A 26,418-nucleotide genomic window follows, 5' to 3' on the forward strand; every position below is an offset into this window, starting at 1 on the left:
CAGATAATATCCTCCCTTCTCTTTAGAGAGGACACTGTTATGGTTACTGTCCCTTTAATGGAATTCTACCAGCCTTGCTTTCTTGACATCATTATGAGAATGTTATGTTTTCTCCTGAAGTGCCAGTTGCTGTGATCTCCTGTTGATGGTTGTATTATTAAAGCTCCTTCTACAACTTATCCTGCTTCTGAGCTTTTATCACTGGCGACGAGGGTCAAGGCTTGATTGGGGACAAGCACCTACAACCATCAACTCCCCTACCTTTGGAATTTCGTTTTTAACTTGGATTTTTCTGAATTTTCGTTTTCCTTTTGGATTACATTGGACATAACATACTTATTTTGGACTTGCTTTCTATGGTCTGGATTATCTACCACAAATTTCTTTGCCTTTCTTGGATTGGATTTCAATTTTTCATTTTCAGAGACTCTGTACATTGAACTGGTGAACTTTTCACTTCTTTGTTTTATTGGACTACTCTGGAAATCATTTCATTTTACATTGACAGGCTTTGCAGTGCCTACTTGCGGATTTCAACGGAAAACGTACTGAATTTTCTCTTAAAACAGGTATCTGTCATTAGTAATGCCTTTTTCTTGAGGCTTACCGTTACCTGTTGTTATTTGAATCGTCATCCTGTGCCATCGCGTGTACCAGTTTCGCGCTCATCATTGCGCGAGTACCTCGTTCTCTTCCCTGCTCCAGCATCAGGTGAGCGTGTGCCAGCATCAGGTGAGCGTGTGCCTCGTTCCATTCCTCGCTCCGCCACCTTGAAGTGAGCGTGCACTGTTTCTACTCTCCGACAACTTTGTTTGGATCTTGAGTTCCTGCCGTCTGACGACTGACGTCCTACGCGTGACGTCATCACGCGGCGGCCATTTTGGATTTCCCTGGCATCCACGCCGATGCGCACGGCAGCGCATTTTGTTTACAATTACAACAGATTTAACCACGCCGATGCGCACGGCAGCGCATTTTGACTATTAATCATCAAATTACCTCGCTGATGCGCACAGCAGCTTGATACACCCTAGTAAACTTGTTTTTGCCTATTTTCATTATTGATGTGTATAACAGCATATTCTTTACTTTATTTTTCTGTGAAGTATTAAGTTTTATCTACTCATCATTCACTACTTAGGTATCATATTCAGTTTTCAGAACTTTGATATTTGATCTTACATATTTTTCATAGATTATTAATTTCTCTTCTAAGCCACACTACTTTTCACTGTTTACAAACATCCTCTGTATTTTGGTCTATCTTGATAATGGCTACTACTTCTAGCATGTCACAGTCACCTCCTTTTCTTTCAGAGGAGGGTGAACCCATTCTTCCTTGGAAGAGATGGAGGAACTTGTTTGATTCGTATTTGGTTGCCATTGGGGGGGGAGAAATTTTCAGCAGTCAGAAAACAAGCTATTTTATTACACAATTTGGGTGTAGAGGGCAGACATACGTATGATAGTATGGACACTATACCTGTAGGTGGGGCTGATGGTGAACCTGCAGATATTTTCGAAATGTCTATGACTATGTTAGAACAGTATTTTGGTCCAAGGATAAATGTTGTTTTAGAGCGACATAGATTTTTTACACGTGTTCAAGGCTCTCGTGAACGTGTTGGAACATATGTCGCTGCTCTGAAAACTCTCTCACGCACATGTGATTTTGGTGATCTTTCTGAATCTCTTGTTAGAGATCAACTTGTTCGATGCACGAACAGTTCTAGGGTACAAGAAAAATTATTGTAAAAAAATCCTTCATTGAAAGAGGCATTAGCTATTGTAGAGGGTATGGAGAACACCTCTACATGGGTCAAAGAGATAAGAAAGAATAAAGAAGATGAGAGTCAAACTGTTAACGATAATAAGAAGAAAACTGCTAATTCTGTACATATGCTAGAAGAAGATGAATTCACTGAGTGTCATGAGGAAGTGGCTAAAATTAGTGTTGGACCTAAGGGTAAACCTTCTCAAAAGAATCCACCTTTCCAAAAAAACTCTTTTGAGGCTCGTCCTTCTTCCTCCAGAGAATCCACTATTTCCAAAGAACATGATTCTCGTCAACAACGTTCTTTCACCAATCAAAAAATGCGTTGTTTTAGGTGTGGGAGTTTCTTTCATTCGTCCAATTTTCCTCAATGTTTTGCTAAAGACAGCATTTGTAATAATTGTGGTATCAAAGGGCATTATGCTCGTGTATGTAGGTCTGGTAAAAAGAGAGAAACAAATGAACCTGTTTCTGATATTATACGTACAGTTGTTGTTTCCAGTGTCAGCGAAGGTATTGTTGACGAAGAGCGCATTTTTATGCCATTTTGTGACATTAGGATTGACAAGTTTGTATTCAAACTTATGGCTGACTCTGGATCTCCTTTTACCTTAATTGGGAACAGAATTTGGGATGAGGCGGTTGGTTTAGAGAATGTTAAACTCCTGCCTTCTGATATCTCTCCTTTGAGCTATACCAAATCAAAGATAGAAATACTAGGTTATACTGTTGCTAACATTTCTTTCAGAGGCAGATGTATTTCTGGCAAGGTTTATGTTGCTGTCAGAGGTGACAATCTTCTTGGATGGCGACATCAACATGACTTAGGGATTATCCTTAATCCAGGAGCTGAAGACCCAAAAGACCAAGTTATGTTAAAAGAAGATTTTCTTGCGGCGTCCTTTCCTGTTTCTACTTCTTCTCAGATAGATTTTGTGTCAGGGTCTGAGAAGTATTTCACTATTTATCCAAAAGTTTTTGCAGACACCTTAGGCTGTCTAAAAGGCTTTGAGCACAGGATTATCCTCAAGAAATCTGCCAAACCATGTGTGCACAAAGTGAGAAAAGTACCTAACATGATGCTTGAACCACTCAAGTGTGAAATTGAAAGATTGCTGAAATTAGGGGTGATCGAAGAAATCGAATCTTCTGAATGGTTGAGTCCAGTAGTTCTAGCGCCCAAAGATGGTGGGAAGTCAATTAGGATGTGTGTGGACCTGCGCGGACTGAATGAATGGATCTGGGTAGATCGACAGCCATTGCCCAACATAGCTGAGAGCATTAGTACCTTGAAGGGTGCGAAAGTGTTTAGTGTACTTGATCTCTCTTCAGCTTATCATCAAGTTGTTTTACATAAAGATTGCAGACATTTAACATCTTTTGTCACGCCATTGGGTGCTTATCAGTTTTTACGAATGCCATTTGGCTTAGCCTCAGCTGCTGCGTGTTTTCAAAGAGTAATGAAGATGGTCTTGGGTTGTCTTTCAAATGTCATGTTCTTTCAGGACGATATTTTGATATATGGAATGGATGAGGATGAACATGACAAGGTATTAAGATCTGTTTTGAGCAAGTTAGATGAGAGTGGTCTTACTGTAAAGAAAGAAAAGTGTCGCATTGGTTTAAATTCAATTACATATTTAGGACATGTTATTTCTGGAAATGGAATTCAGCCAAAACTAGAGTTAGCTGAGAGCATTGTAGGTGCACCGACTCCTGTAGATAAAGATCAGGTTAAGTCATTTTTAGGCATGGCAGAATTTTATTCCAAGTTTGTCAAAGGTTTCGCCAGTCTTGTCGAACCCATTAGATCTCTCTTAAAGAAGGGTGTACATTTTTCTTGGTCTGCTGACTGTGAAAAAGCTTTTAAATTGGTAAAAAAGGAGATCGGTAAAATGCCTACTCTGGGTCATTTTGACTCGAAGCTCAAAACTATTCTCACAACTGACGCCAGCCTAAAGGGTTTAGGTGCTGTACTTTCTCAGATTGTGAATGGTGAAGAGGTTGTTGTTGCCTTCGCCTCTAGAGCCTTAAGAGAAGCTGAAATTAATTATTCTTGTATAGAGAGAGAAGCGTTGGCAGTATTTTGGTCTGTACTTCACTTTAAATTTTATTTGTGGGGGATTCCCTTTATTGTAAAATCTGATCACCGTCCCCTGGTACAAATTTTTTTATGTCATCAAAGTGATCATATGACGCCTAGGTTAAAAAGATGGAGTGAAGGACTGCAAGAGTTCAACTTTAGAGTACACTACATCCCTGGGTCGAACAATAAACCTGCAGATTGTCTTTCTCGCCTTCCTATTGTAAGGGATTGTATCACAGAAGGTGTTTGTGTAAATTGGGTTTTAGAGTCTAGCATTTCCAAGGAAGAATGGTCACAGAGTGTTACTGATGACGTTAGTTTTAAATTGCTTAAAAGTGTAATTAGAGATGGCTGGCCTAACTATGATGCTCTTGAGTTAGTCTTGAAGCCTTTCTGGACAGTAAGAGATGATTTAACATTCATTCAGGATAATTTGATGAGAGGTGACAGGGTTGTACCTCCAGGTGATTTGAGAGAGAGAGTCATTAACCTAGCTCATGAAGGGCATTTAGGTAGGAACCTTACGAAGGCTCGTATTAGAGAAAGGTACTGGTGGCCCGGTATGGATAATATGGTGGAGTCTGTTGTCAAGGATTGTCACTTGTGTGCCGTCAATGACAAATCACGTACCACTAGTCAATCTCCTTTGTCACCAGTTGAAGTTCCTATAGCCGTATGGACTAAATTGGGTCTGGACATTGCAGGTCCGTTTGAGCTTATGCCTGCGCATGAAAGATTTGTTGTTTTGCTAGTTGATTTTACATCTAAATGGGTTGTTTCCAAATGTATGAGTGTTGTTAATTCTAGAACTGTGATTGAATTTTTGAAAGAGGTATTTGTGTCAGAGGGTATACCTAAATTCCTGCTCTCCGACAATGGAGTACAATTCACCTCCAGGGAAATGGACGATTTCTTAAAAAACCTTGGTGTTATTCATCAGAAAACAGCTCTTTACTCTCCACAAGCTAATGGTCTCACAGAGAGGATGAATAGAGTTGTGAAGAGTTGTGCACAAAGGGCTTTGGAGTCCAAAGTTTCTTTTAGCAGTGTCTTGAGGGAGACGTGGTGGGCACATCGCACGACTCCCAATGCTGTCATGCAGAGATCTCCTTTCGAGGCCTTGAGGGGTAGGTTAGCTTGTTCTAAACTCAATCCTACCTGGCTTCCTGAGAAAGGTCGTGATGACAGTGTTGAAAGAGAGGTGAGAAGGAGAGAGGCGTTGACAAATTATCAACAAAAATATAAACAACGCTATGACACTAAGATGCATGTCAAACTTAGGAAGTGGAATGTAGGTGATTGTGTTCTGGTGAAAAAATCCAAGTGTGGTCTTAAAGGTACTTCAAACTTCACTGGATAAGTTGTAGAAGGAGCTTTAATAATACAACCATCAACAGGAGATCACAACAACTGGCACTTCAGGAGAAAACATAACATTCTCATAATGATGTCAAGAAAGCAAGGCTGGTAGAATTCCATTAAAGGGACAGTAACCATAACAGACACCTTACTTATCTCTAAAACCCCTATGGGCATTCAGAACTTACTTAACAGATTTTTGAACTTCTGCACTGTAGTGGATTGGTAATTGATCCTGGAAAAACAAAACTTATGGTATTCCATCCATGTAGGTTCTTTAGGTCACAAAAAGCCAAATGACTCTTCATTACGGAGCCTTTTCAGTTTTAAAATTGCACGGATCCTCCATGTATCACCCAACCTCTGCAGTTTTGAAAATATATTGTACTTAACGGCTGGGTGCAGCTTTATATGATGCAGATCTATGGGGCAGTTGCAATCTAAACAGTCCTGTTCACATGGAAAATAGATTTAGGCAAGCACTTCTTAATCTTCCACAAAATGCACCACTGTAGCAGACTGTACAGATTTGGCTAATCTTATACCTCTGTTATATTGGGTGATATTGTGGTCTTATAAATCATTGGCATGCTATAAGCAGGCATTTGCAGAACTGAGAAAAATGGACAAAGGAGGTAAAGTAGTTTGGTTTGTGTACATCAAGTCATGGTTTTAGAAGTTGGATCTCCATAAGGTGTGGGATAATCCTGAATCAATTACCAAGAAATTAACTTCCACTGTTAAAGTTAGATATTTGTTGATATGTTCAGGAAAGATGCTGGTCAGATTTGAAATTGGACTCCTTGACTGAGAGGTTCTTAGATTTAAAAAATGTGTTGAAGTTTGAACGTTTTTTTTATCAGATCGAACTAGTTACGGCATGATTGCTATTTATAAAATTCTGAATTGGAATATTACCTTGTGATTGTTTTCATAGTAGCTGGCGAGCAAATATTGATTTGCTGAAAACTTGTCCTTCGTGCAAGATGCATGCGGAATCCAGAACCCACTTTTTGTTCTCTGTCTAGCATACTATATCAGAAAGAAAAAGGATAATGCCTTTCTGCAGAACCGTATATGACTGTGAACATGCACTAGGGTTATTAAGATCTGATAACAAAGAGTTAACAGTCTTTGGTGGGTCCAAATATTTATATCGCGCTTGGTGTCTGAGACATAGGTTAAGTACTCTTATATAGGTACTTTGGATGGATTATGTTTTAATTAATTGACTCATGATTTTAATTCTGTATGGTTTTTATTCTATTTTTAAAATGTGATTTTATGTATTTTGACATTCTATATTTGTTTTACATATTTTATGGGGATTTTCAAATATCAAAACATAATTCAGACATGCGAGCTACATACACTCCATATTGTGAAACAAAGAAGAAAGAGTAGCTCAGGTAGCAGCTTTGCAAATGTCTACAATAGGAAATCCTGGCCTTTCCTCCCAGGAAGCAGCTATACCACTGGGAGAATGCACCTGCATAGATTCTGTAAGGTTCTCGCTAGAATCCAAGTAAGCTAAAATAATTACCTTCTTAGTCTATCTGCTCATAGAAGAGTTAAAAGACTTACAGCCTCTCTTAGCAGACCCAAAATTGACAAACCTTCAGACTGTCTGTAATCAATAATTCCCTGCAGTCAAACCTTAAAAGCTTTTACTATATCAATAAGATGACACAAAGACCATGAAAATGATGATGCACTGGCATGAGTGACGAGAAAGTTAATCCTGTGATCCCCATGAAAAGCTGAATTAGCTTTTGAAATTAAAGTAAGGGCTACAATTAATGCAATTCTGCCCTTAGAATCTTTAGATCTTAATGACAAATAGAAAGGAACCCACTCTCTAATTCTCTTCGCTGTAGGAATCGCCACGAAGAAGAAACCCCATATGCTTATGAATTGAGACTGTCCACGAAGGCCCTAAAGAGTAATTCTGCAATAAAGAAAACAAGAGTTGATCCCTGGACGGGTTAAAAAAACATAGGCCTCTCTCCTTGACTCAAAACCTTAAAGACCTATGGCCTTTATTGCAGACCAATGAAGTCCTATTGTGGCTATAAACAAAAATTGGCAAAACAATCCTGCAGAAATAAAAAAACATTTTGGAGAACAATTAATTAGAGATTTGTCTCTCCACCCCAAATTGTCGGGAGATAAACCGTGATGGTTATTGGGCTGATTTGTAGAAGGCCTCCTAGAAGCTTGGACTGACAAAGACCGGAAGATAAAAAAAATCCCTGTTTAAAAGATCTGACCTTCAGATTAACAGCCAAAGAACTAGGCCCACAACCTTTGGTGGCTTGAGGAGAAAGGAAGCTCAAGGAAGGAGAGTATAGTGGAGGAAACTGTTTTGTCCCTCCTTAGAGGTAACAAAGGCAAAGTTTGTTCCTCTTGGTCATGTAGAAAGAATGATGATACCCTCTGCTTACCCCGTATGAACCCTCTTCATAAAAAAGAGAGGACTCTGAGACTTATAAGTGAATCCACCCACATTTCTTGAAGATATCTCAGGAGCACAATTGGTGGAATAGATGATTCAGAGACCAAGATCCAGTCCCAAACCATCAAATCAAATAGGTTCCCGTCACATTGTTGACAGTTCGGACCTTAAGAGCTTTCCTTCTGAACTAATATAGAAAAAAATCTAAAATAACCTCGAGGACAAGCAACAGTTCCCTCCCTTTAAAGAACTAGGGTGTTTCTTGGTACAATCTCAGAGCCACCTGGGCTGATTGGTCTCCCAAAAACAGCTTTAGAACAATAAGGATCCAGGAGCACACAAAAAAAACTTCCATAGCTAAGGGAATCAAACCTCATCAATTGTTCCTGGATAGTGTGTTGGACTGGAATGGGGTCTTGTACCCCGCTAAACTGGGAGACCACAGACGGAGGATATACCTTATCGTCTTGCCCAGATGACTTCTTGCCCTAGTAAAAATAACAGTACAGTTGCTCTCTGTCCATGGACATGAAACTACTCTTCTGCTGATGCCTCTGTCTTCAATATCAATTCAGATGGATTCTGAGTTTCTTTCTCTGAGCCAATTGAAGGAAAAACTCTCCCCAGACCTGCCCTGAGCTATGAGCTATGAGCTTACCTCCAGAAAACTGACAAGAGAAACATCCTTAGACTGAATGCGAAATACGTTAAAAGAAACAACATACTTTGTCTGCTCCTCCTATTTCTCATTACTTATATTTATGACAAAGTCTGAGCATGGTTATGATTCTCCTCTAGTTTTATTTATTCATTCATGTTTTACTTATGCAGAGCCGCCTCAAACTTTGTCCCAAGGGTTTATTTTCACCAAAGGACATCCGCCAAAAAATGTTTACTGGGCTACTTGTTGCCTTCCACCCTCTTAAAAATAGAAAACGGCTAGCAGCTACTACTTCACCAAAAGAAAAATGCTAAAGCATCTGAGAGAATCTTCACTATCATTTCCATGTGTCCCTGTCAAAAAAAGGATAACTTAAGGATAGAAAGCACATAGCCCAGAGATCTTGGGCTCCTTTTAATGCACCTTCTGCTTCTCGACCAGTGGCACAGAGCTCCCGATGTCCTCTGTGAGAAACGAAGGCTTGTGAAATGGCTAGCTTCCAGCTACTACTGAGATGAAACACCCTCTCCCGGTAAGCCTAAACATACAACAGGGATTATCATATTTATTAATTTCTGGTCCGCCATGGGGAACACATACAATCAACCCTTTGCATCCTTCTTTAAACCCTGAAGCTAATCCTCCTTAAGATAAGGAAGTAAAGGACTGTTACTTAAGCCAAAATATTTGCCCATGTTAACATAGAAATAGTAAATATATAATTTTGGAAGGCACCTTGTACTTTCTAGTGAAGTGAACGTTCCCAAGCAACTCTTATGAAAGATGCAAACTTTAAAAGGCCCAAGAAAAAACAGGAAGGGCTGTCTTAGGCAGTGGAATTTATAGATGGCGTGGCTGTTGTCATCCATGGAAATAGAAAACAGCTTTGGAAAGTGGTGACCATTTGAGAGGGTCGCCAAATCCAAAATGAAATAAGGAATGGGGCGAGGAAGGGGATGGGGTGATTTTTCTTTGTATGAACACAGTAGTTGGCAACAGCATGGAGACCAGTCAGCATAGCATTACTTGGGGCTGCCCTCCTTATGGGGAGGTCCCTCTGATGGCATTTTCGCCAGCATTGGGCCCACTCAATGGCTTTCCTTACAGCGAAGCAGATGGTGTCTCAGTTTTCATGAAAGAGGCATTTCCAGACTCTGAGATAGGGGAGGGAGAGGTGGGCATGAGTCACCAGCTACATTTAGGCAGCTGTCCTATTACCACCCATTTCTAAGTTAGGCCCTCTTAAATGGAACTGGACAGAAATGTTTGTACAATTCTATATTCTGCACTTCCGTAAGGATGATGGTAATCTGTGTCTGTCCTCCACTGCTTGGTAGCAAGCATTCCACTATTGATTCCTTGTATGTGCCACCTAACAATCCTTTCATCTGTTGGAACAAGGTGGACAGAATTTACTGGAAATCACCTTAACGATGTTATTTTTCTTTAGAGTTTTATATAGCGCGAACTAGACCCGAGGATATCAGGTATCAGAGCTCTTTACATGAGCACCAGTTTAGTTACGGACGGACACATTCAATGTTGTTAGTCATGGGGAGATTTGGGGCCAGGTGTAGGTGGGCAAATACCGGTCGGTAACGGTAAAATTCGTTACATTTTACCTTACCGACCGGTATTTAGCCATGTGGGATGTAGGGACGGAATCGGTAATAAGGATTCTGTAAATACCGATTCCTTAATACCGATTCCTTATTGGCCTTGCATTTAAGGAATCGGTAATACCGATTCCTTAAATGCAATGTAGGTAGCACTTAAAATAGTGCACCTCAGCCTTAATGAATCGCTATTTACCACCAACTTCAAGTTGGTGGTAAGTAGCGATTTCCTTTCAAAAAGCAGTTTTTTGCTTTTTGAAATGTGCCATGTGGCACACATCCATGCCCTTAGGGCATGCATGTGTGCCACATGTGCACACATGCACATTTCAGATGTGCAACAGGGTGTCCTCTGGACACCCTGGCACCCTTGAAATACCTCCCTGTATTACCGATTTGGTAATACCGAATCGGTAATACCGAATGTCTTCACATTCATTCCTATGGGCCTCCAAGCCCATAGGAATGAATGGGTAGGTATTTGTTATTACTGAATCTCAATTACCGATTCGGTAATAACGAATATTTAGAATTCGGTATTTTTTACTGAATTCTTACCTACATCTGAAATACCGATTTCTAAATACCGAATCGGTAAAATTCGGTATTTAGGAATCGGTATTTCCCTATTACCTACATCGGGCCCGAAGTGATTTGCACAGAATCACAGTATGTTGAGCGTCGTTGCCGAGAATCGAAACGAGTTCCCCAGCTTTGAAGTGGACTGCTGTAGCCTTTAAGGCCACATCGTCTCACCTCGCTTTTCTATATTTCCTTTTCTAACATTACGTTTTTATCTCGGTCTATAAGCATAATATTTTATAAAAATAAATACTTGAATATGCTGTTGATTTTATTAGCTGTGAAGTAAGTTTTCCTGTTTCCTGACTATGGCTCCATTGTATTTTATCTTTAGCCGCTAGGTTTTAGACTCTATATGTAGATTGGTTTCCTCTCACCAATCCTATACCAGGTCTCATTTTCTGAATGAAAAATATTCTAGTCTGACTTTTGCTTACAAATGTTGTTCTATCCTTTAACCTCAACATTTTTTTAATACTATGATTTGATTTGTGTTCTACTTTATGCAAGTTCCTGTGTTTATATTGTTCTAGATTTTTTTCTTCTATTTATGGCTTAGCAATTGTTAAACTGCCTTTAGTTTTTGTGGTCTTCCCAGAAGGCATGTGAGCTCTGCACATTTCCACAAACTGGATTATTTTCTGTAGTGTAGTATTTTTCTCATATAATAAGTGCGATATCCACCCGTCATCAGAAGCACAGAATTGCAAGGCACAGCCTCACAACACAGCACTTCGTTTAGAGCCCACTTTGCCTGTTATTAAGCAAAAAGTAATCTACCAGTTGTTGGTTTTAGAGTCCCTCATGACATCAATAACTACACTATTCTACCTCTGTTGTGTACATTCGTTTTTATTAGCATATTTGCTACTGAGTGGGCTTCAAGCTCAATCCCACTGTGAACGGTTCCTCATCTTTTATATGGCTGGACTCTCTAGCAGAGTGTTATCCAGGATGTTCACAGAATAGAGCAGTCACCCTCTAATTTTGGTTAGCTTTTGTCTCCTCAACAGATTATTGGGAAACAGATGGTTGGCGCAAGTGATTGATCACGGTTGCGAGGAGCCTAATGGCTGTCATCGTAAAATGTGGTCAGTCACCAACAACTTGTACTCTTCTCTTTACTCTGACTTCCTGCTGCTCATTTAGGGTTGGGATCTTTAAGGTGACTCGAGGTCATTTTGGTATTCTGCCCCTAAAATCTGTTCTGAAGCTGGCGTTACCCCTGCTTTCATCATCGGAGACCCCATGCTCCCTCGCAGGGTTGTTCTTCTCAAGTTCGAGCTGGCAACACACGCCCATACAGAGGATATACTCAATGACAACATTTACTTTAAATAACTTCATTGTTATGTTGTAGAATTAAAAACCCTGTCATTTTTTGCCCATTGTTGTGGTTTGTGTCACAACTGGAGCCAGAATTCGCCTCCTGGCTAATTCCATCACAAAGGAGCATATATTGTGTGTCCATTCGGTTGAAGGCAGTGATATTAATCGCACTGGCCAACTGAAGAGGGCTGAAAAATCAGCAAAGTGCCACACGACCTAGAGATCCAGTTACTTTTTTTATGTAGAAGAAAGATGTATATATTACTTACAGGTTTTTTAGTGGATCAAGATAATTACATTAAGACAGGGATGGTGGCTTCATGGATTAATGCATCATCTGCAAGGGTCTGTGTTGGATCCCCTAGCGAGCCAGTTCAGCATTATTTTACCTTTCATGTTTTTAAATTGTGCATGGGATGTGACTGACTCTGCCCCATCTCTACTATGCATTCCGATGCAAGACCAATGTATGATTGATCCTATCCCAGCATAGGCAACCTTTCAGAGGTGGTCCTAACTGGTAACTGACTCTGCCCAGTTCTAATACTCTTTCAGTGGCACGTGACTGAATCTAAATTAGCTCGACCCGCCTTTCAGAACCAAATCTGTTATTTGACTTACCTTTGCCCATTCCTTCAGTCCATTTATAAAAATGCTGGCCGGCAACCAACTTTCTGAACCCTTAGAGAGAGGCAATCGTGCATGCAATTAAATAGGAATTATGTTATTAGCAAGATAAGCATTGCCTAAGTAAGCAGAAGGTTTACTAAAATTACAGACAAATGGCACCTGTTAGCATGTCATTTCCATTACTATGCCAATGGACCGATTTGATTCCTTCAGACCACATAAAAATACACACATACACTGACGTGGTCAGAACCAGGTCACTGGAAATGCCCGTCAAAGGGTTCATTCAGGCTGCATAATTTCTACAAGTTCAAAAGGACATTGACTGGAAAATGTAATGCTTTTTGTCACCCTGGTAAAATCAAAGAGTTAATGGACTCAACCTCAATAGATGTGGCTAAGCATGGCAGGTGGGCTATGAGATATTTCAAGGCCTGTAGAGGATTTTAATTTTTTGATCTTACCATATGGTCTTGTTTAATGCCTTTTTTCTGGTTTCGCTTTAATCACTGTAAAACATAACTTCGAGCAATTTCATCTCATTCATAATCTCACATTTGATATGTTCATTAAAAGTATAACCCATATAGGTGTGTAAATCATAATGTATAGACAAAAAAATGTGGCAGCTTGTTTATTTGTACACATGACTGGAATAAATAGACTGCATCTTTAGGAAACAAAAAGCAAAAAAGATCTGGACGGAAAAGCGTCACCCACTTACTTGTAGCAGGCTTTATCATTGGCCACCCCACCCCACCACGTGAAGATAATCCCAACATGATGGTCTTAACCCCTTGGGGAGGAAGAAATAAATAAATGTGTTCTGGTCATATGAGGGGGTCCAGACAGTTACCTCCTTTATCATTGGGTACACAGGAAAATACAGATCAGGATGCTAATGTGAGCTTATGTCCCTGGCATCGTCTCTATTTATAGTCTGCCAGTATCTTTCGTCCACAACAAGATCCCTCGAAGGAGGGTCGAGGGCCTTCGTCGGGGCAATGGAGCTCCCTCTAATGTCGGTTTTAAGTACTCGTACATGCAGTAAAGAGCAAGTATTACCTCTACCCGTCCCATAGTTTTTAGGTCTAGCGACCTATCGATGCGCATGCGCATCGAGTGGAGCGAGAATTCAAGTGGCGAAAATCTTCATGAAACCACCAGCTTTTTGCTGGCGTTTTCATGAAGTTCATGTGAACCACGTGTTCAAACATGAACGCGCATCAGCCTCCCTCCATTTGCCGCACAGCACATCAAAGGGCTTCGCCCAGCGTGCGCTCTGCGGCTTCTCCTCCCCTAATTGAATAATGGCCGGCGTGCTTTCAGTTTCCCGCTCTGCATTTTCATGTACGTGTTGGTTTTCCCCCACCACTCCTCACAGTCCCCGATTCGCTTCTCCTCCCCTAATTGAATCATGGCCGGCCGCAGGCCGGCCGTACTTTCAGTTTCCCGCTCTGCATTTTCATGTACGTGTTGGTTTTCGGTTGCATAGGCAGCCGAAGTGCACGTTTCTTCATAGAACAAGGACAGCCCATGGCGGCATCAGAGAGCTTCTCCCATACACCAAAGGGCAGCAAGAGAGCTAGCTTCCCTCAAATGCAAACAAACCGCACTACAGCCCCTCTAACTCAAAGACAGTACCACGAAGCCAGCAGCTTTCCTTGGAGACAGAACAGGCGCTGTGCAGGCAGCAGCAGTACAAGCTTCCCTCCGACACTCAGCAAGTTCCTCACACAAGCAGCAGCAGTGCCAGCGTCCCCACGACACACTGACAGTCTTGAAGAACATTAATAAATAAAGGATACTTATATGTGCCACTGACTAGCTTGAAGTGGCGTAGCCAGCCTTCTGGCTGCCCGTGGCGGTCCCTGCTTTTGCCGGGGGAAGGGCTAAACTATGTAGCTGTTCTCCTTATTTATTAGTGAGACGTCAATTTGTTTCACATCGTGCATCAGTAAAGGCGTCTTCTTGTGTGTTTAAAGTCATTTGGTGTTGAATTGAGTGAAAAACAAATACCAACTCATCCGCGCAAGTTTCTATAATGGTCAAAACAAAAATGTGTTTGAATGAGAAAACACGAGAATAATTAGAATTCAGCGGAGCCCTCCGGCCTCGGTGCCCGGTGCCACTGCACCTGCTGCACCAACGGGAGCTACGGCCCTGGGAAGAGTGTGGCACTGACTCGGTAAATGCGCACATTCATCATGCCTTCGACTGTTTACAACCCGACTTCAAATGCTACTTCTTCTCACTAGGTGGCAGCAGTGTAATTATACCACTGAATTCCGATTTAAACTCGTATATATTCTTTTCGATAAAGAGTGCTTCAGTTCCTCCACAATGGTAAGAGAATTCTTACCTAACTTCAGTTGTTTCCACTTACGTAACCACAGGCCGCGCCTCGTCAGCTGGGGGCTGTCCTGCTTGAGGGCTCGAGGAAGGGAAACTTCTAGGAGCCAAACAACAAGACAAACATTTGGAATGTAAATCACTCAACAAGCGCAAGACCTGCCTGTTCGGATCAGCCTATGTGGCCTACAAGCGCCTGGATACCCTATCGGGTGATTAGCCGCGCTTTATAAATCCAGATTGATTGATTGAAATATCAAGCAAAAATTAATTTAACAAAGACTCTTTCAAATGGAAAAAATGCTTCTCAAACCTGCATGTTCCAGTGTTAAATATATTACTGCATTGTGTGACATCTATTAAAAGCATACGCTGACGGAGGAAAGTGACTAACAGCTTCTGTCTTTGAAAAACCTCATAAGGGAAGAAAAGGGACAGTGCCAGTCACGCTTGGCCAGACTGTATTTTTGGATAACCAGTAACCATTGCTACATGGCGGGGAAGGGTCCAAAAGCTAACGAAGGTTCACAAGGGTGCAGGAGTGTGCACCGATAAGCAAACACAGCAAAGAATAAGAGGCAAATATATCATACCTGGCGCAAATTCATTTCTTTAGCAGGCTATATATAAACAAGCATTGGCATTGCCAATAGGTCTCGCTTGTGGGACCTTATAAGTATTTAGTTTTGCAGCACAATATCCGATTATGCAACAAGGATATTGTGCTGCAAAACTAAATACTTATAAGGTCCCACAAGCGAGACCTATTGGCAATGCCAATGCTTGTTACACCTGTGAACCAACTGAATTAAAGTTATTATTCTTCCTGTCCTATCTATTTTCTTGTTTTTCTTCATCCCCTACACATATTACCAACTCATTTGGGAAATACTGTCGTGCACAACTCGTGGTACACTCTTTGACTCACAGCAACCATAGCAAACGTGAGAAAAACAATAATGAGCATACACAATTAGTGCACTTACCGTAGACTGCAGGTTTCAAGCCTTGCAGTCAGACCAGGGAGGAACCACTCTTGTAGTCACACAGGTATTCAAACAATAAAATAAAAACATTCACATTTTTTTTCTTAAGGAGGTCTTTCTTATATGCGTGCGGAGTTCATAGTTCAGATATTAATGGAACAACTGCCTTTACATCAGTCCAACTGTTAGTCACTGCAGGTATGGATGGAAAATACTCCCTATAGAACCTTACAAACGATGCCGTATCAGCCAACTCGTAAATATCAAACCCGGGGCTATAGATGTTTCAGTACCCCTGTCTTATGACAGCAGACATATCCCTGAATGGCCTAAAATGATTACCTCCTGTTGAGGTGTGTCATAATTTCATAATGTCACATATTAGTTGTTATAAATGTGTGCATATGCACATATCCACGCACGTCTGCTTAGGCCACACCATCTTTGTTGCTCAGAATTGACAAAAACACATAATTTTAGTGACCATCTTAAAAGACCATCATTTTACGTCTAAACGTTCTCCGATGTTCAGCGTTGGGAGGCCTAAATCAATCCTCATTATTTTCTTTGTAAGAGAACACACGTCCCATCAAGTTCTTTGTCTTCTTGGGATTGCGTCCTGATCTCTAGGTAACGTGTACAAATAGGTCCTTTATACTCCTGTCTCTCCTGAAAGTGATCATGGTTTCCCCAGATTGAGTGCTCCTGTATTCAGGGTTTATGAATCATCAATTTTTTAACATTGTTTGACAAGGGACTATTCGTAGGGACACATATTCGTCTGTTGCCGGGTTCCCTAGCTCTGTTCTGAAGTATCTGGTCGTGTGCACTATTCTGTGCTCTTTCATCCGCCCTTGCAATGATTCTCATTTAGTTTTCTCTATCCCCTAGTCTCTGTCATGCCATTGAAATTCCTTGTTATAAATATTCTGTTAGCTAAATAAAGTGTGTTGCATTAGCTATAGTTTGCAGTTGGCTCGTTATTCATCATTACTGCCACTGAAAGATCCACGAGGTTGACTGAAGGAGGAACAGGATAAAATCAAGACATAGAGACCGCACCTAAAAAAGTTTTCAATACATAAATACAATTAATTGTTTTCCCTCTCTTTTTTAGAACCAGGCTGAAGCCCATTACAAGGGCCACAAGCATGCACGGAAACTGAAAGCAATTGAAGCCACGAAGAACAAGCATAAAATGGCGGCCGTCATCCGCGAGAAAACAACCAACTTTCCTGCTATCCTGGACGTGGGCAGGAGTGAAGATCCCAGTTGTGCAGGTGAGGCCTCTTGCAAGCAGTAATGCTGGAACAGCAGATCGTCGCAGTAATCTGGCCTGATATGGAGAGGACAGTGGTCAATATCAGTGCATCTTGCACATTAGGATCTGCGAGGGGGAGGAGGTTACCTTTCTCATACCCGGAGGGTAGAGAGGTCCTTCCACTGCTGGGAAGGAAAATACGTCCTCATTATCTATTCATACATACAAAAAGGTATCCCACCTAGAGTATCGTTTATGGTGTGCCTGGCAATGCTAGTCCTCACTATGGTACCACGTCCCTAAATGCGGGGAAGGAAAGACTTCCTTTTCTTTAAATAACCCTCACACACTCTAGTAGTGTCATGCTTCATCATCGGGTTCACCCTGGCTCCTAAAGGTCAGGGCGGAATGAACAATCTTCCAGAGAGGTCTTACAAGGAAAGACCAGGGGCGTAATGTAAAGATTAAAATTCTTTTGACTACTCCAAGGTATCCCTATATCGGTGGAGTGATCATGGATGTTAAAACCAAACATTATGTGGGGTATTTAGGAAATGATGGTCCTATGAACCTTTACTAACATGTTTCAGCCCTACTCTACGACCTAGATTGGTCCGGGACGTTCGTCAGGGTGATGCGGCTCACCTTCCCAGGGTATTCAGCTCATTCAGCTATTTTGTATTTGTAAATGTGGTACATTCAAAATTGTGCATGGTTGGGCAATAAATATACTTGCCCTTTTCTTGTTTCCAAATCCAACCTGTAATTCAAAAATGGGCACATTACTTCCGGTCTTAATAATATTTCTTGTTATGACAACCAGTGAATCATCTAGAATCCCCTCATGAGCTTCTCACTTCTGGCATGAATCACCCAGTGCATGCTATTTCAGTGGTCACAGTGGAACTTCCATGTTAGCCACCCATTAATCACTCATGGAGTACTTGTATACCCGCTATTCTTAGCAAGTCTCCTTCTGCGATACACACATCACGTTTCTCATTAATTTAGTGAGGGACATTGATGTTTCACGTGTATTTTGCATCATATGAATCTCAATAGGCTTATCAGTTAGTGCCTATTTCATAATGATCACATCCTTTTCCAGATCAGAGCATTAGCATTGTTTTTTTCTAAAAATATTTTGTGTGTATGTGATGTTTATACTGGTGTCAGGTGTCATTTACTTCTAGCACACTGCAAACATTCGTGCACTCACCCGCTAGTGTTGGGCTTCTTGTTTCTCAGGAGTGGGTGAAAGAGGGTCACCCTGTAGTCACTCTGTTTTTTCCAGTGATTATGTGGGGAAAAGGGTTGGCGTAAGTAACGGTGTTTGTGGATTAATAATCAAATGTGGCACACAACACTCTGCTACTCCAGGACACATCCTCACCGAAACTTAACTTCATCAGGGGTCCTTCCCTACGTTGCTGCCTATTTGTTTCCACGTCTCCTGGCTTGTGCTTACCAGACTCCGGGAGGCGCGCACATTTGTACGTAGTTTCAGATGCAGCTATTGCTTATTGGTATTGGTCTGACCCGCCCTTTTTCAGTGCAGTCTGAAAGATGGCTGCTTGGTAAAAGTGCCCTTTGCAGACTTGTGTGTGGTCAGATGATCACAGGTCGGAATCTAGCATGGCCAAGTCAACATTTCACAGTAAGGAAATTCATTATATAAGTAGAATTTGTGTGGGTGATAGTAACAATTATGGCGGTATGAAACCGCAACAATATGTGATGCTGGAGAGAAGCCTGCATACTAAAGGTTTAAAGGGAACGCATGTATCTTAAAATGAGATGAGAGAGGTCTGTAGTCAAAAGATGGAATCAGAAAGATCCGGAGCCAAAAGCAGAGATGGAGGTCTACAGAGTAGAGGTGGGATACAAGAGATTTGGAGCAGAGTGAAGGAAGATCTGAAGTGAACATGGGGCGGTGAATTAGGGATGTATTTGGACAGAGAAGCTGGAGCTGAAAGGTTAGATTAGGGAAATCTGCACCTCATAGGTAGGAGGAGGAATATCATTACAGAAAAGGTATGAGGAGGGATATCTGTAGTGAATAGGTGAGAGAGGTCTCTTGATGAAGACGGGTACAGAGAGTCTGCATTCCTAAAGGTTAGAAGAGTGAGATCACCATTAAAAGTTGGGGGAGAGTGGTAGGTGGGTGATAAGATTTCAACAAATGGGATGAGATAGATATGGCTTCAGAAAGTGAGACACTGGAGGTCTGAACTGACGTGGGCGGATTAAATTTGTAGTGATTGGTAGAAGGAGACACTTGCTGTCAAAGTCACTGGTAGAGGTCTGAAAACAAAGGATGCTGAAATGAATATGCAGTCGGTGATGGATGATTGCAAGCAAAACATGGGTGAAGGGATATCTGTAAGCAGAGGAGGGAGTGATGCAATTTGAGGAGGGAGGTATTCAGTCTGTAGGTGTGAGGGTACAGGTTATCCATTGAGTTCCTGAGTCCCAAAGTCAAGTTATGGTATTAAGCTGACAGCTAATATGAAGTGAAATGCATCGTCTTCCGGGTGTTTTTTTCATTAAAGGTCAACACTTGTATTTTTAATGGGTAAGGCTTTCACAAATTTAAAAATATACATTAGAAAGATAGAGGTTTCACTTTGCAGTTCAAGATCATATATTCCTAAAATGTTCTTTTACGTGATTGACTGAGCTAGTTCAGTGTTACCTTTTCAGATAATAGTATAAGAAATTATATCAAAGGGAAATGTCTGAATATATAAAATAAATCTTCCCGTGCCCTACCTCCTGGGACACTTTCTATAATTGCCTGTGATTCCAGGTAGCAGAAGTTGCAGTTATAGTCAGTGCTTTAAATGGCCGGTACTGTCCAGTACGGAGTACTGGCACTTTTTTATTTTGAAAGGGAGAGTACTGGCACTTTTCAAGGGTGACTTTAGATTTGTAATTGGAGAGTACTAGCACTTCTTAGAAACAAGCAGGTACTCTGGTTCATAGTACCGTCGCTTCTATTTTTCCATTTCAAGCACTGGTTATAGTGAACATGTCCACCCACTGGCCATGAAACACTGAGAGAACACGTCCCTCATGGTATTAAGGCCCCCTATTTAGGCTCCCTCTTGTAAGTGGCAAGAGCAGTTAGAGTTGGTTGATCAGAGAATGCTTTCCACTGCAAAGCTACATCTGTCCCACAAATCACCCCGGGGTATACCTATTCTAAGGTGATGTCGCTCTTACTTGAAGGAGGTACTGCAACTAACGGACATCGATGCTCAGTGAAATGTTTTAAGGGATGTTCATGGGTATGTTTCTTTTTGCTTGACAGTAGAGAATTTTGACAAGAATTGAGCTGGGAACTAAATGTCAGTGATGTTACTAAAATTAGCAGGATTTCTAGGTAAACATTCAGCTTTCTTCAGCATTCAGAGATGATTGTAACCTGATTGCAGCAAACTAGTGAGTGCAGAATCTAAACATGGCTTGATAGTCTTCAAAAACAGAGAATTCTAAAGAATATAATATTTTACTTTAAGACCTAGCTAACTCACTTAATGTCTCTAACAGTGTAGAGAAGACTTTTTTCAGACTGAAAATGCCCTCCCCTGTTTCTTTACAGAAGAGTAGACAAGAAATTGCATTACCTGTCCACTTCTTAACATCTTCTTGTACAATACTTTTCCTGCTTTAGAAAACAAAAATCAGAAACCGTCGGTCTGTGTTTTAAATGTTCAACATATGTATCGCAGATCTACTTTCGTTTTCTTAGTGCCTGTCTTCCACTTTGTGTATGTAACTGTGCACCTCAGCCTGGATTTGTCTCTGCTTGTCCTAGTGTATGCCTTGAATCTAATGTGCTACCTAAAAATCACATGGCCTAATAATGAAACAGTGAAGCAGGAACCATTTTGTGTGTGTATGTGAGTGTGTGTATGTATGTTTGTTTTTTGTGTGCGTGTTGACTGCATTATGCAGCAAGAAAAGACAAACGATTACAGCTATCATGCAATGCAAATAACACACACCATTCCATGATAGATTAGACTACCAATTATACTTTAACAGGTATGTAGAGTGAATCAAAGAAAGTACCGCTCCTTGGACTATCAAAACATCTGTCAACAGAGGTAAATCTGCACCTTGGTTTAGTGAAGAGCTGCGTACTGCTAAATCTTCCTGCAAACACCTAGAGAGGTGCTGGAGGAAAAACTTTTCAGTCCTTCTGGAAGCCGAATATAAACTTAATCTCAAGAGCTACCATCGGCTCATCAGAAGGGCAAAGTCAGCTTATTTTAGTGGCAGAATTCAAACAGCGGAGAACTCTACTAAATAATTATTCAAGATCTTTAAGGAAATCTCCTCCTTGGCATCGATCGCAGAGCCTATAGTGAGCTCTGATGAGGCATGCAATTGAGTGGCTGAGTATTTTGTAGAGAAGGTGGAGAAGATTTGTGCCTCTTTTCCTGCCTCTGCACGTGATGGAATAAGAGGGGAAAAGGAACCCAGGTGTATTTCCACAGTACAGAGCCTGTCTGAATGGATTGTGCCGCCCCAGGATGCTCTCAAAAAGATTGCCATCAGCATCAAATCAGACTCTCCCAGAGACCCAGCCACCCCTAGGCTACTCAGAGGTAGTATTGATGTACTTGAGCATTATATCAGACATCTTGTAGAGCTGTCTTTCAGCTCAGGCGTGGTCCCAGAAATGTGGAAAGAGGCTGTGGTTCTTCCTTTACAGAAGAAGCCTCATATTAGTATAGATCAGCTGGATAATCTGCGCCCCATCTCTTTGCTTCTGTATTTTGCCAAAATGGCAGAAAAAGTGGTGAACATCCAACTTACCGCACACATTGCAAGTAGCAACCTTCTCCATCCCTCTCAGTCTGGCTTTCATGCTTTTCATTCTACAGAATCGGCCCTGCTCTACTCCACTGAGACGATTCGGAAGTTTGTGGATGAGGGGCAGACAGTGGCCTTAATTTTTCTTGATTTAAGTGCCGCTTTCGACACCGTTGCCCATCACACCCTGTTGCATGATTTAGAGAGCGGGGGTGTATGTGGAAAAGCACTAAAGTGGCTGGAATCTTTTTCTACTCGGGCATAGTTTCCAAGTCATGCAGGGTAGCCACTACTCTAGGAGTATCAAGCTGACACAGGGGGTGCCGCAGGTCTCTATGTTGAGCCCTACATTGTTCAATATCTACGTTGCCCCTCTGGCTAAGATCTCAGACACTTTTGGGATTAATGCCCTGTCATATGCCGATGACACTCAGCTGGTGGTTTCCCTGACCCAAGCCTGGTCTGATGCCGCCTCCAACTTTGTTTCCTGCCTCCAAGAATTGGCCGTTTGTATGGCAAATAATTGCCTAAAATTGAATGTCAGTAAGACCGAGGTATTGGTAATAGGGAAGGCTCTATCAGTATGGTTCTCGGCATGGTGGCCGCAGTCTCTGGGCCCCACACCTACCCCGTGTGAGCAAGCTAAGAATTTGGGGATTTGGGTGGACAATAAATTATCCTTTGACTACCATACAATTGCGGGTGGCAGGCGCCTGCTTTGGTATCCTAAGGGGACTGCGTAAACCTTAAACACCCTCCCCACGTCATCCAAATTCTGGTGCATGCGTTGGTAACCTAGCGCCTAGACTATGGCAACTTGCTGTACCTGGGCGCAAATGTTAAATGTTTGCAACGCTTACAAGGCATTCAAAATGCAGCAGCCAGGCTGGATCTTATGCTCCCGAAAAGAGCCTCTGCCACTGGTGCGCTTGCCTCTCTACACTGGCTCCCTATTAGGGAAAGAGTGAAGTTCAAAGCCATGTGTGTTAGCCATCGGATCCTACAGAGAAAGGGGCCGAGGTACCTGCAGGATTTTCTGACCCTCTATTGCCCGTCTAGACTTCTAAGATCGAGCGGGAAAGGGAAGGTGTACGTTCCCAAAATCCGGAGAACTAGAATGGGCGGTCGCTCGTTCTGTTATCTGGCAGCTCAGATGTGGAACTCGCTTCCCCAGGCACTCCGGCTGGAATGCTCTGAATCTATCTTCCGGAAGAGTCTTAAAACGCATCTGATTGTGACTACTGCTGTTCTGCTCCGTAGCGCGGGGACACACTGGCCTCAGTGTAACCAGGAGCTTTATAAATGTAATTATTATTATTATTATTTAAAGAAAGCTGTTTTATGATGTTAGCTGTAATACATCTCATTAGTTGAGTATTGTCAGTTTTTTTTTAATTACAGCTCTGTATTGATGTCAAAATTAAACTGCAATAAGAAAGTTAAGCACTGCAGGCTTCTGTGAACTATATTGTCCTGTTTGCCTTCCACCCTGAGTAACAAATAGTTTGTGTAATACTTATGGTTTGTTTTAGGAATTTGCCCTTTCTTCAGAGTCACCCCACATTTGTTTTGCCTTTTTGCTGAATCCTATTTTTGCTGGCTATAGAACGCAGTGCACTTTACCCCTGCCAGCCGGGGGTAAAGTGCTTCGCCACCTCCTTTCAATATGGTAAAATTGCTATATACTTGATTTATTTACTTTTCCTATTAAGTCCCTAGTATATGGCACCAAGTCTACCTAGGGCCTGTAAATTAAATGCTACCAGTGGCCTGCAGCACTTATTGTGCCATCAGCTGCATTGGCTCTGAAAAGCATGTCTCCAGACCTACCTTTGTAGCCTGACTGTGCAGTTTAAACTGCAAATTCGACCTGTCAAAATAACCTCTTTTGACAGGCCTGAGCCATCCTTTTAAATATTAATAAGACACCCCTAAGTAGGCCCTATTGCCCATTAGGCAGAGGTCTCGGTATTTAATAATATGGCATGGAAACATTTTTTTCCTCATGTCCTTACAGTGAACAAGGCCCAACAACTATTTTCATTGTAGCAAGGCTGGTTGCTCCATAGGAGAACACTGGATTACATTATTACAGCTAACAATGCTAAGTTTGGTTAGGAAGCAGCTAGAAAAATAATTCTAGAACTTTTTTTAATAGTTATTCAAAATCCAATGTAATGGAAAACTCAACTTTTGTATAACTATTAAGGAAAAGGTACTTTTAGAAAGTTGCCTTTAACCTGCTTGAAGTTGCTGGATGTTAAATCTGCATTTTGGTCTCCCACTTCTGCCAGCCAGGAATTAACAGTTGAATAGGTGTGAATGAGATGTGAACTTGCTCCCTGGCACAGACAAAAAGTCTTCGGTATGGAGAGGTGTTGTTGTGCTCTTGACAGGATAGTCTGCGAGCTGATTAACTTCAAAGAGGTCTACCCTGTTACAAACAGATGCAGCTAACACCCAGGCCTGCACCCTTCTTTTTCCCCCAAGGCAGATAGGTCCCAGTCCCAGTCACAGTGGGCTCTACTTGACATGGCAGTGTCAAAATCTTCGTGACAGTTCTGATGGGATTTTACATATCACACTTCGGGTGCACTTCAAAATGGCGAGATCCGGGTGCCAAAACAAGTATTGTGTATCCATGGGCTGGTTGCTGATTAACCTTGCTTTGTTCAATTAGAATGATATATTTGGGCTTCATGGAGGTACAGGGACAGCCTCAAACTCCATTTTTGTGTTAGTTTGTGAGAACTCTTGGATTACCATAGTACACGCCTCACACATAACCGTCAGAGCCTATTTTTAGTCTGACCGAAAGCTTTGGCCTTCTTGGAAATGCCCGAAGTGGGTAGGGCCAGCCCTGGCAAAATGTACCCCGTTGGTTAGGGCATACATAGGGGGTCATTCGCACCCAGTAGGATCTACAAGCATCCACTCCACAACACTCCTGGACATGTGGATTATTAGATAATGACTGAACTTGCTGTCTGAAACCTGAGAAGAGCCTAGAAGACTGGGCCTGCTCTCCCTGTTGTACCCAGGACAACGAAATAGACTCCAAAGGTCATGAGGCTGGCCTCCTGGTTAAGCTACAGAGTTACAAAAAAGTACAAGAGGCCTTTCATGCACCTGCCCAGCTCATCAGTGGCAGGTGCACCTGGACTGAACTTGCACGACACGTCTGTAAGTGCCTTTCCTTATGTGCTTTAGAAGTATACTTCTGTAGGATTGGAACTTAAGGACATAAAATCAGTAGGTCAAATCTTTGACTAGGATGAACCCGGTTCGTGTATCTGACCTGCACTCCATTGTGGTCAGCGTAAAATTACATCTTGGTCCTGCTGACTTTATTACTGTTGTAGTACTGCATGAATATGTTATGCATTGCCCTAAGTTGCACCTGCCTGCTGTGTGCCATACCTACCAGTGTTTGAGGGTAATTTAGTGACTTTGAGGATTCACCCAGACAAGGATTTTGATTATTACTTGAGGTGGGTATTTAATCCCCTTAACTAATTCTCAAACTTGCTAGTTACTTTATTAGATCAGAAGAGAGTCGTGCTCGTGCCTCAATGGGGAGTTCAGAGATGATTTGAATAGATTCCAGTGAATAGGTAATGGATTCCGGGATTGGGCAAGGAGAGAGCCTTGTATGAGCATACGAAGGAGCCTGCTGGGAGCCTGGCTGGTGCAGCAGGCAGTCTGCTGGTGACAAGTAGAAATAGCATGCTGAGGACACTAGGAAACTTGGTGAGGCTTCGAGAAACAGATGGAAAATAGGCTGGGACCAGTGGAACGCTAGAGAGACGAGCAAAACAGCGTGCTGGACTCGAAAGACAACTACTACTAGAAAGCAGAAAGCTGGAGGAGCGGTTTTACAAGTTTGTGTTTATATCATGCATGCGCCTGTGACACGGCATGCTGATGAGGAGGGGTGTGTATCGGTGTAGAGACATGTGATTCCCACGGCCGGACTGGGAAACAGCTCGGCTGCCACCAAGTACGGGGGTGCTATGTGGAAGCACCACTCCTGTCTCGCCACTGCAGCTTATGTTACAGTGGGCCGATATTGCAGTTCTGCTGCAAAACCGGCTCCTGTGAACAATAAACGGCCTCCCAAGGGTCCAAACCCGGGCCCCGCCCTGGCGGCCCACTGGGAAACACCCGGTGCCCGCTACGGCCAGTCCGGCCCTGGTGATGCCACCGTGCTGACTGCGATACGGGGGCATGGCTACGTCGCTTGCTCTGAATGCTGCTTCCTCCAGTAACAAGTCTGTGGCGTGTGCCAGTGCTGCAATGAGCCAGGAGTGTTCTGTCCAGGGAGCACACAGCTCGAGGGCAGCCAGTTCGACCTCTCCCAGTCCCATGGGTTTTACACCGCCTTCCGGATTATAGTCATTTTTCGAGCTGTGGCAGCTTTAGGTCTGTTCAAAGTTGGTGCCAGATAATCCTTTACAGGTGTAAAAAGGAAAACCTGGAGGGAGCATGTTATAATTAACCTAC

General features: G+C 42.1%; 1 protein-coding gene across 7 annotated transcripts in view; it reads left to right on the top strand.

Moving 5' to 3' along the window:
• ZNF385C (zinc finger protein 385C) overlaps positions 1–26,418 on the top strand; it is a 1,559,117-nt gene that overhangs the window by 1,470,099 nt on the left and 62,600 nt on the right. For all 7 annotated transcript variants that reach the window (XM_078645422.1, XM_078645418.1, XM_078645425.1 and 4 more), the window contains one exon: positions 16,948–17,110. In XM_078645422.1, the coding sequence (XP_078501548.1) occupies positions 16,948–17,110 (163 nt within the window). The remainder of the gene's footprint in view (positions 1–16,947; positions 17,111–26,418) is intronic.

The sequence above is a fragment of the Lissotriton helveticus genome, chromosome 5_1 (genome assembly GCF_964261635.1).
Source record: "Lissotriton helveticus chromosome 5_1, aLisHel1.1, whole genome shotgun sequence".
Lineage (NCBI taxonomy): Eukaryota > Metazoa > Chordata > Amphibia > Caudata > Salamandridae > Lissotriton > Lissotriton helveticus.